General features: G+C 36.7%; 1 protein-coding gene across 2 annotated transcripts in view; it reads right to left on the bottom strand.

Annotated features, from left to right (window-relative positions):
• Positions 1–2,311: 2,311 nt before the first annotated feature.
• The window catches only part of fgd5a (FYVE, RhoGEF and PH domain containing 5a), a 31,260-nt gene continuing 20,613 nt past the window's right edge, over positions 2,312–12,958 (bottom strand). The window contains exons 8-21 of one of the 2 annotated variants that reach the window (XM_056734786.1): positions 9,485–9,575; positions 9,323–9,373; positions 9,160–9,218; positions 8,765–8,836; positions 8,228–8,296; positions 6,001–6,084; positions 5,807–5,886; positions 5,614–5,707; positions 5,353–5,490; positions 4,833–4,935; positions 4,592–4,728; positions 4,339–4,467; positions 3,873–4,027; positions 2,312–3,752 (exon numbers count right to left, since the gene is read on the bottom strand). In XM_056734786.1, coding sequence (XP_056590764.1) covers positions 3,716–3,752; positions 3,873–4,027; positions 4,339–4,467; positions 4,592–4,728; positions 4,833–4,935; positions 5,353–5,490; positions 5,614–5,707; positions 5,807–5,886; positions 6,001–6,084; positions 8,228–8,296; positions 8,765–8,836; positions 9,160–9,218; positions 9,323–9,373; positions 9,485–9,575 — 1,299 coding nt within the window. In that variant the 3' untranslated portion in view covers positions 2,312–3,715. The remainder of the gene's footprint in view (positions 3,753–3,872; positions 4,028–4,338; positions 4,468–4,591; positions 4,729–4,832; positions 4,936–5,352; positions 5,491–5,613; positions 5,708–5,806; positions 5,887–6,000; positions 6,085–8,227; positions 8,297–8,764; positions 8,837–9,159; positions 9,219–9,322; positions 9,374–9,484; positions 9,576–12,958) is intronic. The other variant, XM_056734787.1, reaches the window with a different exon arrangement.

Here is a 12,958-nt window from a genome sequence, read left to right as displayed (position 1 = left end):
CAGGTGCACCTCTAAATGTTTGCGAACAAAACACGTTCATTTACTATTCAAATACATTGCAAGCAGGCAAATGGACAAAGAAGCACACGACAGAAGACTTGGAAATGATAACACATTTATTTTGTTAGATATAGAAAGTAAAGCTCATTCATTGAACTAATAAAGCCAGGAACTCTTTTTTTTTCATTGTGCATGAGGTCTTGAGGAGACAGAACAACAAAGGAGCACCTGTGTAGTTTGTTAGCTCATCTTAGAATTAGCATTATAGCAATACAAATATGACTGTTTTTATAAGGTATGAATAAAACTATAAACAGTACCAAACATCTAAATAGAAATGGCATTCAGATTTTTAACACACATGTCTGTGTTGTGTTCACCTGAACAAACCTACTCTTCATCCACTTGAACACCTGCTTTGCCTGATATGCTAACAGACGTAAAGTCCACCCCCTTCTGAAATAAACGTTCAAGCTATTAAATGCTTAAATGCATACTAAATGCATTATTGGGTCAGGGTTACTCAAGGGAGTGTAGCAACTAGAACAGTCCCACTTCTCTCTTACCTTCCTTCTTTTAAATCCTTTTCCACAATTCTTACAAAATTACCACACTATCAGTCTAACAGCAGTATTTTTTGTGCCCTGGCCTGAAAGACCTAGTAAATCTGATGAGGCCTTCTTTCTGTAGAGAGTATTTGGACTGAAACAGCATTTTGTAGCCGATCTAACAGGTTTTGTTGCATTTTCATGTAGCGAATAGGGCATTGAAGTATGAAAATCTGTTCCCAGATCAGCGTTCATATAACAGTTGCTCTATCAGGAGCTTACAATAGGACAGTGGACCTCTGCATCATTAATATTTCAAAGAATGAAAAGAAATAGGATGAAATGTGTTGTGCCGTTTCTATTTTCTGTCATATCAATTATTTAGGCATTCTCCTGGTTAATCAACCTCTCTGTTGGCTGAAGTGACACAGACCACTTTGATGAAGCTAATTATCTCAACCTAGTTATATCGCATTACTAGGCTGCAGTTTGATAACAGAGCTTACACAAAGAAAGATTACTGAGATAATGACACTATACTATCGGGGATCAACATTTAACATCACGTGTTGAATAAGCACCATATGTTTGATAGCCCGAATTTGTTGTTGTTTCTTGGAAGTTCATTATTTATATAAAGAATAAGGTACTATAAAAATAGTCAAGTAAGGTTAGTGTGTGTGTGTGTGTGTGTGTGTGTGTGTGTGTGTGTGTGTGTGTGTGCGTGTATATAAACACACATATATAAACCTGAACTGTATATAACTGTATATATTAGTGCTGTAAGATCGATTGTGTATAACGCTGTGTGTGTTGTGTATATTTATATGTATATAAAAATACACTACACACGGTCTACATGTTACTATTTAAGAAATACGTGGAATGTATAGGCTATTTAAATTCATACATTTAACTTTATTTAAACTAGATGAATTGATTTAGCAACACTAATATATATGATTATATGTAGTTAAGCTGTATGTATATATATATACATCTTTAGAAAAGAAAATGCCCAGTTGTATTTTGATTAAGTGTGTACTGCCCTCTACAGGCTGTATCTTAACAGTTGGAAAAATACTTTCAAGAGTAAAATATAGATATACATAATGTTCATTTACTGACATTTAGCTCAAACAGAGACATTCTGTCAAGCACCTAATATCTGCCTAGCATACGCCTTATTTTAAAAATGTTGAACATGAGGTCAATCGATATTATTATAAATCTTTACTAGTATGAAACAGCTTTTTACATTTTTTAAAAGAAAGAAACATGTACATGAGTGATTCTGTCAGAAAGGGATGAAGCACATGGATGAAATGCATTCTCACCCCCCCTTTAATTATGTACATTTATATTTATTTTCCTTCATTGGTATGCAGGGCCTTCATATGAATTCATTATGTATTCAGGAAAAAAAGGTTTAACCCCACAGAAAAATTGTTACAGCACTAGAGTACAAATGAACGAAAATGAGCACTGGAACTTTTTCGGTTTTATAGAAAACCTTTTTTAAAAGTTAACATTCAAAGACAAGTAAAAGAATCAACTTGATATTAAAGGATGTATGGTGATAGCCATTTAAAGAGCATCAACCTACTGTATGTAAAAATAAAGAGAATAGGCTCAGTTGAACGTGTGTCATATACAGTAGGGTTTCCAATGTGATGGAAATATACAACACAATTCACCTCAACACAATGCAGTTATAATTACGTTAAGGATCTCTCCAGCTCACAAAATGCAATACAACACTAGAACATCACTCAGGCCTTTACTTACAGAAGAGATATCGACGATTCAATGCCAGCTTGTGATCAAATACAAACCATATCTGAATTGAAAAGTGGCATTTGCATTATTGGGCAAAATTATAAACAGGTGTCTGGTTATTCTGCAATTAATGAAGAATTAAGTGAGAGTGTTTTACAGCTTAAGACAAATAGATGGAAATCGTGGGCTTATAATAGCCTACACTGCAGGGCTAAATAAAGCATGTGGCACTTGGTAATTTTTAATGTAAGGTTAATGCGACACCGATGTTCACAACATTTGCATACTGATTTGCATCGAGGTTTCACCCAACTTGTCCTTCGAAAGCACGCCCCTTCATGCTAGTACATTAGAAGGCACGGATTACCATGGTAACCATAAAACTGCAGCTATTGTTACTACTGTAAACAAAGTAATAAGGATTTCTTTAAATCCGATTAAGAAATTGAATCTGTTTTTTTACATTTTTGCCGAAAGTGGTGGCTAATACCACAGCATCATTGCCCAATGCATATTGTAGAAAACAATAACAGTAGTTTTTTTCAGTTTTTTTATCACTGTAAAACAACTACAAAATCTCACAGCAGATGACAGAAATATCTTATTCTAGCAGCAAATTATATACATTACAATGTGAATCGTTACAGTATTTTGAGTAAAATATACAGCTCGACTCAGTTAGGGTACAGTTCTGATAATCCGAATCTATATATATATCACATGGTGTTATTTTCTATAAAACATGACTCTTAATATCTGACGTAGTAGAATATGTCATGCTAAATAGTTATAAATTAAAAGCAATTATTATATTTTGTAGCAAGACTGTGTTGGCTTGTCGTGATTCAATCTGTTAAAATGCCTCTCACTTTGAGTTAATTTATATTTTACATTATTTCACCGCTTTAGTGTATAAATGACTGTACTGGATTACATCTGCATATAGAAACGTAGTTACAGTTTAAAAAAAGAACATTTCCCTTTATTTGTCCACACAAATAATAATAAGAATTTATAACAGTCATTCACAACACCTGAGCAAACTGATGCTTTACTGAACAGCACTGAATACATTTGGCACTTTTTTAATTAGTCTGAAGTCAAGAAGAAGAGGCAATGAACAGTATGCAAGAGGAATACGCCAAGCATAACAAGCCTTGTGTGACTCCACGCACGCTTCAAGAACTCTGTCCAAAAATTCAGCAACCAAAAAGAAGATAAAGATTTAAAAGGTATCCATTGTGTGAATGTGCTGGTTTCTCAGGCACAGTCAACTCTGATTTAATTGAAGTGTTTAAGACCGTAATGGGTTAAGCTGTCTGAAATTGTACTGGAGAGATGAGAACATTGCCCAGTGTCTCGTTGCCAACTGAGCAAAGATGTAGATACTATAACACTGTGGCTTCCTCCATTGCATTTACCCACCTGCAAAATAAATGTCATTTCATTTTTATGGAAATTTGAATAAACAGTGTATTATTACAAAAATAATACTAAATCCACAAAAACCCAAAGCTGATACAGAAATATTTATTAGTATTTTACCTGCGTGCCGTGTGTTGGTCGTCTGCTCTGAAAGTGTAATAGAGTGTTTTTTTATGATAAAGCTGGAAAACACTGTCTGTGTCTTCTCCCTCGGATCGCTCAGACTGCTTTACAGTAAAACCCTGCAGAGGAAGACTTTCAGATGCCACTTTATCCTGTAAACCAAGAAAAGAGAGAGACAGGGAGATATCAATGTACACTCGAGGGCAAGCAAAAATAAATAACTAAGTAGTCTGCAAATGCTTAAGAAACATATTGATTTTGTTATGGTCAGAGTGGCTACAACTTTACAATGTTCATCATTTTACTTTAAATACCCATTTATTGTCAGGTTGTTCATGGCCATTGGAATCCTGTATGGCGCTAACAAGAAAGCAATGTAATCTACATGTGTGGACATTTACATATGTACAAGTGTTTATTATGTAGTGTTTGTGCGGGTGTGGGAGACTCTTGGCCCCCTCACCTCTCGTGCTTTAAAGGTGTAGAGCACCTTGTCTTTGAGCAGGAACCACAGCCTCTTCCACTTCCTTTTGCTCTTTTTGCGTCTCTGCAGACTGCCGCTCATCGTGGACCCTTCTGCACCCACAGACACCTAAACAACAGAGATATACAGTACGTTTTAAGTAATTCATAGAGGTCAAAGGTGGATAAGATGAGCAAAAGAGGTTAAGGTTCAACAGAGAGAGAGGTCATATGGACGTTTGCATGTGTACCACCTGTGTGAGAGGTGAGGTGCTCTTTCTGTTCCTCCACAGACTCGGGGGCTGGAGGCTCTGGAATACAGCAGACAGAGGTCTGCTGGCCCTGTGTGTGCGGGGACTTGCGCTCTCACATGTTTCAGGAATATTACCACCTACATGCACACACAAACATAATACACATAATCAACCTATTCTGTTCTGTTCTGTCTCTAACCAGGAAAGTATAAAATATGTACATTTTGGTTGTTCCACATACCTCTCTTTCTGAGCTCGGTATAGCAGTGGTCACACACTTTTGCCATCCTGTCTTTCAGGTACTTAAGGGGATATCTGTTTCGCGAACAGGAACGACACACCACCTAAAAATAAAAACCATTAGTAGTCAGGTAATATAGGTTTCTATTTGGAGAAGCTGCTACACATGACATAAATTTGAACATAGTAACAAGATATTCAAAAAATAAAATATGTTTTTTACGTCCAACATATAATCCCAAAATTCACTCAAAAACAAATCATGCACTGTTAGTTAGAATGATATAATCCCTCTCCAAACACAAGGGGGCGCTGACACCTCTATTAATCGCCAATCTTTTCAGCTGGCTGATGCATAAATTGACTTCTAAAACATGCCTATTTATTATTAAATAAATATAAATTGATATTGTAGAGCATATTATATAACAGCATATACAAAATTCTGTATAAATGTATTTCTGACAACTAAAATTGATAGAATAAAATAGAATATTACTCCACAAGCATTAATGTTTTACCTTTCCACAAGCATTGCAGTGATGTCGTCGCAGTGTTAGACTGAAGTCAGACGTGCAGTTCATGCACATCATCACATGGGACACAGGAACTAGAACAGGTGCGGCCTCTCCGAGAGACATCCACAATTTCTCTCTCGCCTGTGAATGGACAGTACAGTCAAAATATCAATTAACTTTCTTAATTAAAATAATTCTACACAAGAACGTAGTTTTAAACTATGTGGGACAGTATGGTGTCAGTATAAGACAATGTTCTCACACCTCACTAGAACTGCTGAAGGTGTTGAGACCAGCAGCGTGATCCGCTATAGCCCGACTCAGCGTGTGGAACCAGTCCTCTCTCTCTCCTAAAGAACTATGAGAGACAGATTGAGAGCGTTAGAAAGAGACAAAGTGCGTAAAGTAACTATATTATATAAGTACAGACACATGCAAACCATGGAAATGTGACTACCTCGCTGAGAGTGTGATGGTAACATCACTGACTTCTATCCTCAGTGTATTGAGCACATTGTCTATAACAGGTTTACTCACCTGTGAAAATATATAATGTACATGCAGTACAATTAATTGTCAAATAACAATTCATCTATTAATAACGCACAAGCACTTATAAAAACTTGTATCAGTTTTTTAAATCAGCCTTACCTTCATCCCACTTAAAGTGAGTGTGTTCTTTAATCTGTATTTACCATCCTGCTGAGGATATGTGTACAGCATCACATCATTCATCTGCAACACAAACAAACACACTATGATAAGCTTTATATACAATATTCTTTTATATCCAATATGCTGTTTATAAACAACATTCATGCAGTTTGTAATCATTACTGATGATAATTAATAACGAATTGATGAATTCATCATTTAGATGAACTCAGATTGATTTTTACGAACATAAAAGTTATTTCCATAATGTCCACCACAAGAGGGCAGTAAACGCTTGAATAAGCTTTTGACAATCTGTTCTATTTCTGCCTTTCCCTCCATAAACATGTCTCCACAAATGTATCACGTACACTTCAGCACTCAACAAAGCAATTCACACGTTCTAAACAATTGGTTGTGCCCGATAAAAAAAACATCTTGTTATTTTCTCATATCATTGCCAGTCCCTATAAACACCATTGTGTTTGCTTGACACGTATAGCTCCAAACAAAAGTGGTGACATCATCAGACATGAAATGTTCATGCCCCAAACATCCGCAGTTCATAGGCAGGGTCCAGGAATTCAGGCCGGACGCTCCTGAGAAAGGCTTTTGGGTGGAGGCCGTAGGACAGGGACAACAAAAACATCAACACTAACATTCACAACAACCCAGAAACAGCTCAGAAGGTAATGAAAATAAAAATACTACCATACACTATCAATTCTGCTTTATCCATTGTTTTAACCCCCTAAGAAAACTCTTCGAAGAAACATCGGAGAGAAATCAATCAAGTCTCAACTATGACTTCCATGTTGCTCAGAAACGTTGCTACAGAACACAGTCCAAAACTTAAAACTTTACCACAAATGTGCAGCTCTGTACCTACTATGCAATTCATTTCTAAGATATTACTTTTTTCTCAGATTGATCAAGATTGTTGATCCAAAACGAGCATGCATTACCAAAACCATAATTTATAAACAAACAATAACACTTCTAAACATATAACTTCAATGAAGAAAATAAGTTGAACATATCTCAAATGTGGGGTTTAAAGCCAAAAAATTATATTCATCATACACATTCATACACATCCAGGTCTGCAAATCACATGTTAAAAATAACCTTATATGATTTCCTTGACAGTGGCAATCATGTCCCCGGTGTTTCTAACATGTGTTTTGATCTAGAAGCCGTCCTTCAAAGATATTTATTTATGTTATTTGTGTGACTTTTTGTAGGGCAGTATCCATAGTGATGGGTGGTTTTGATGGGAGGAAAAGACCCTTGAGCATTTGCGTGTGAATGATGATTGGTCGGATGTATATTTTTGAGCCGACTCACTTATTACTTCATAAATTACATTGGGATCTGTGAAAGTCATCGTTATTAGGGGTCCCTTTGACATCCTCACATCACACCAAGTCAGCACTGGACTCTATGTCATAAGTCACAAGTTCTCATAAAACGGCATCAGTCAAAATTTGATCAATTCAGGGAGTGTTTGAGAGTAAAGGACAGAGAGTATGACAGCGGTAGAGATGAAAAAATCTCAACAGTGTCTAGAATCTGGACAACCAAATGATCTATAGGTGTGTGTGAAGGAAATGTTTGCTAGAGAAAACAATCGTATGTCAGGACAAAATGTACAGAGTCCTGACATTTAAAAAAAAACTAGTAATACCTTATAATAACAGTGGGGCGGCACAGTATCATATGAATATTAATAAATAATAATCTTAATAATAATACTTTTCAGCAATACAACTATGACCTTTAAAGCATAGAACTTTGCTTTATTTAACACAGAACCAGCTGCTCATATGTTGTCGTATGTGTTATTTTTCAGTTGTAGCATATCAGTATTGATCTGTTGTTCTCTGGGTCTTGTTCTGTCAGTAGTGTGCTGTCAGTACACTACAGACAGGAAGCTAGCTTCCAATAACCTACAGCAGACATCCTGAGGGGAAACAGGACCCTCGAAAACAAGAAAGTAGAGGGGTGGAGGTAGCCTTGTGCCACAGCTGGAATGTTTAGTGTCTAAAACAATGTGCATGTACAGTATGTAATAGCGTACTCTCTAGGAATTTAAACCTTAAAAAATACTGTAATGCGTATGAAACTGTGTTTGTCAAAAGGTCCAGATGTAAGCCAACCCATTCGTAAGATCAACAAGCCTAAATAAAACTTGTAAATAAAGTAGTAAAGTGTGAAAAGATACCAGGAAGAGGTGTCTTGGCTGTCGGCATTTACGAGAGACCTTCATCAGAGTGCCCTCCTTAACAAACACCTGAAACACACACGTTATGAGTGAGGGTGTTAGCCACTTGACTCTTTAATTTATACAGTTTCTAAACTCTTAGGTTTTACAGGCAGTACAAAAGACTATAAACTTGAACTGGATGGACTACACATCCAATGAGCTCTGTGTATTTTAACAGCATTTTTGCAGACAAAATACAAATGAAAAAGTGAACAATACATCAAAGTATACTTAAAAAGTGGGCCAAATAGTATTGAAATTGTACACATATAAGTATAATGTACTCTGCACTGAAATCAGTATACAGTACTTACAACATAAAGTTGACTTTATACTTAAACGTCACTTAAGCATATTCAATCAAATGAAAATGAAGTGTACTTATTGTTTTGTACAGTGGTTATGTTGAGAGTTTCACTTTAAGGGATTGATATTGTGATGTTATAGCTTAGCAACACGTCACTACAAAAAAAATCGACTGTAAACTGAATTTACCCTTCCAGGCTGAAGAAGGTCTCTCTTCCCTCTCACGCTGTAGTCAATGTGGACCAAACGAAGCAGGTTCTCCTGTGAATAGAGCGGAAAAAATTAGAGAGAAGGAGAATAGGAACATTTGAATCTCTTCTTGTGTTTGAACATGAACAAGGGAGCGAAAAGGCTCCTCAGAAATGAACAGTGGCAGAGATAGAGGGATTCTGTGTCAGTTTGACATTGTATGTGTGTGCTTGTGTTTAAGAATGCCTCTGTGTTTCACTGATTCAGACCGGCCTTTTCACACTGCTGTCTTTGTTTCCAAACACCTGGGATACTTTATTTGGTGACGTCATTTCCACTCTCTCCTTTTTTATCATGTATACAACAACCCTCTCCCTCACACAGAGAATACTCACCCCGTGTTTCAGATTGTCATTCACCTGGTCCGCAACCTCTGATACGATGACCAATGCAGCTGTTGATGCAAAAATGAAGTCATTAACACAGTTACTGGCTTCACAATTTAAAGACAGCGTATGTCCATCATTATGTAGTATGTACTGTATAAGACAACAATACCTTGTGTGTCTTCATACTCTTTAGAATCCGGCGAGAGGTTGTTTAAGTAATCTGGAAAGAATGTGAACGAAAGGAAAATCATTCTTAAGTGAATCTTATAAAGTGTAAATAGGTACAGCTTCTTAGACACTACTATCTCCAACACAGACACACAGTGTTCACCTGTGAGCAGCATGCGGTACTGGAGCACACGCACAATGACTCGCAGGAGCTGATGTGATAGAGGAACATGAACTCCTTCGGCGTTCTTTGTCTGGAAGATACAAACACACAGATAAGAACACAGCATACATGTAGGTAAAGTAGATCAATTAAAGGTATAGTTCACCCAAAAATTCAAATTCTGTCATCATTAGGGTTGGGAATCGTTTGGATTTATCAATTCCGCTTCTGCTTATTGATTTCGATTCTTAGCGATTCCCAGTTTCGATTCCACAGTTGAAGTAAAACATTTAGATAACAATACACATAGAACCATATTTTTCTGATTTATTACTATTTGTATTACCATAGCTGAACTACATCATGGTTAAACTGTAGCAACTATAATGAAACTATGGTTAATTTGAGGTTCCTTTGCTTTTTAATGTAAATACTATTGTTAAACTATGCTTACTATAGTAGAGATATTGTTCATTTTCAAGGCCTTTTATTGAGATATCAGCAGATCGCGCAACACGTGTCATTTTCTGAAAATATCCACACAGGAATTGATAAGAGGAATTCAAATTTTAATCTCAAGTATCTGATTCCTATTCCTTTTACTTCCGATCGGTTTCCAAATTTTAATTGATTTTCGATTCCCATGCTAGTCATCATTCACTCAGCCTCAAATGGTTTTAAACCTGTATAAATGTATTTTTTATGATGAACACAAAGGAAGGTATTTGGAAGAATGTCAGTTAGCAAACCGATCTCATCTCCCATTTACTGCCATTGGAGGGAAACACATACAATGAGATTCCATGGGGGATGAGATCTGTTTGTTACAAGCATTCTTCCTTTGTGTTTAGCAGAACAAAATAATTATACAGGTTTGTATATTTGATGACATCATTTTTTTGGAGTGAACTATACCTTTATGTAAAAAACAATCACATACATTAAAAACAGATATATTGTACACTTATGCTTGAGCTGATGTATTTACACAATGTAGTTACATCTAAGCATTGAGCTGTTTATGCCCTTGGATTCTTGACATTTTATTAGTTTACATGGCAACGCGGGTGATACTGAAATGGTAAATTGATACTGAAAAAGTAAATTGGTGAAGTATTATAAAATTTCGATATCTATAGGTGGTTTTAGTGGCAACAACAAACAAAAGTTTTGTAGCCCAAAGGGACACTTCACCCAAAAATAAAAATTATATCATTTACTCACCTTCGAGTTGTTCCAAATCTCTATAAATTTCTTTGTTCTGATGAACACAGATAAATATATTTTATCACTCAATAAATAAATATACAATCACTTCTATTATGTGGCTGAACGAAACTGTTTTTGGGTTGATAAAGTTTAAATAAAAACATCTGAACTTCTGTCACAATCATTTTTTCCTATGAGAGTCAATAGGGGCAAAATCTGTCTGATTATAAGCATTCTTACAAATACCTTTCGTGGTGTTCATCCGAACAAGGACATTTTATACAGATTTGAACAAAAAATGATGAAAGAATTTTCAATTTTGGGTGAAGTATCCCTTTAACTTCCTGTAGATCTCATAACACAATCAATAACTGTAGTTTTAATGAAATTGACAATAAAAAGAGAATTAAATATTAATATCAATCAATTATAAAATATACGAAATCCTTATTTTTTCCCTGAGGTCCACTCATAATGTTCATGCAGTTTAATTGGAATGTAGTGCTTTTTTCCACCTTTGACCTGTACAACAAGGTAAAGTATCATAGATCACAAAAGCACCACTCAGAAAAGCCTCTACCAAGGTTATTCATTGACCTTCTTTTTCCCTTACACAAAACCCAGAGCATGCCTCATTCCATCCAATTACATCCCCAATTATATCATTCACTGAGAGAAAAAGTGAACAAGTGTATCAGTCAAACACAGGGCGAAAAAAATCAATCAAGGCCTAATTGACTTTGACATGTCATTGTTCATGTGAGCCTGAGGAGCCTGGAGGGGACAAGAAAGGTCGGCAGAGGGCAGAACATCGGTGAATAACTCTAAGTATGGGTTCCTTCTTTCTCCAGAGACCTCCAGAAAAAAGCTTCTGGGAAGGAGATGCTGTCAATATTCTAATATCCAAAGGACCACTGTGTTCTTAACAAAAATACTTCCACCTGTGTGTGTGTGAGTGAATGGAGGTTTGCACAGGGAGGGAGTTGTGGCCTCGAGATAAAAGACGGCAAACAGTGATTGTCCAGCTCACACATCTGCCACAACATCACTCCCTAGCACACATGCCCTCTGGCTGTCAATATCTCTCACACAAGCGTATTCTGTTTGCCTGTATCCAAACCTAATCATTTTTTATCACGTCCCATTCTATTCATCACCTTACTCATTTCATGTCATTTTAAAGTAGCACAGGTGATGTTTTCAATATGGACATCAATTTCAATGTGAGCATCTGAGAAAATAAGTCAAAGACAATATTTGCTATGTTACTTTAACGTGAACCGTGAGGTCACAAATAATTTGTTTAAATTTTAAACAGGAAGTCCCTTTGATAAATTTTTATATCCTATGTTACATGCAGATCAGTTTAGTGATGTCATCTGTTTAGACCACACAAGGTCAGCTGAACAACTTAATAAAAAAGAAATAGGATTAAAACAGAAAATCAGAGGTGGGCACTTTGTCTCGCAGTGTGAACACAGCCTTTCTCTCATCTGAATATCATGCACCTGTGCTCCATTATCTAATTACTTCCTCTCTGTTCCTTCACTGCGATGCACATCATCCTGAGCAACCATAAAAGCCTGTCTGATTCCCAGTGTCAAAGAACAACGTGGCTCCACTGTTCAAAGTGATGGTATTGATGAACAGCAGAGTTCAGAATGATAACGCTAAATTACAATCCAATTGACATTTGTGCTGAAGAAGTGACCAGTCTTTGTGCGTGTCTGAATGTGTTTGTGTGAGGGCAGACCGTGTTGGATTGGGACACAGCCAATGAGCTTGTTGGAAGGGTTACGGCAGCTCGTGCCAATAAACAGACAAGCTACACAAATCAGGCACTAGTCCGGCAGAAGCAGCGTCTGCACGGACGGCTGATTTAATTCAGGGTTGTTTAAGAAGGCTCCTCGGCTAATTAGTTTTCTTTCGCCTCATTGCCCAGATGCCAGATCAATGTGTGTGCATTTGCGTGTGTGTTTGGTCTTTGTCTCGTTCTTCCCATCTGCGCAATTTAAGTCCAGTGAATGAAATTTAGCGGCATCTAGCGGTGAGGTTGCGAATTGCAACCAACGGCTCACCCATTACTCCGCCTCTCTTTCAAAGCATTACGGTGGCTGACACAGAACAAAGATCTGCCAAAGGAGATATTGAATTTATGAAACGCAGTCTGTAGAGCCGTTTGTCTGTTTAGGGCTACCGTAGAAACAACATGGTGAATTCCATGCAGAGACCCGCGGTTTAACTAGACAGAAATAACACATTCAC

The sequence above is a fragment of the Triplophysa dalaica genome, chromosome 21 (genome assembly GCF_015846415.1).
Source record: "Triplophysa dalaica isolate WHDGS20190420 chromosome 21, ASM1584641v1, whole genome shotgun sequence".
In the NCBI taxonomy this organism is placed as follows: domain Eukaryota; kingdom Metazoa; phylum Chordata; class Actinopteri; order Cypriniformes; family Nemacheilidae; genus Triplophysa; species Triplophysa dalaica.
The sequence above is the reverse complement of the archived record's forward strand: the minus strand, read 5'-3'. Positions and strand labels throughout refer to the sequence as shown.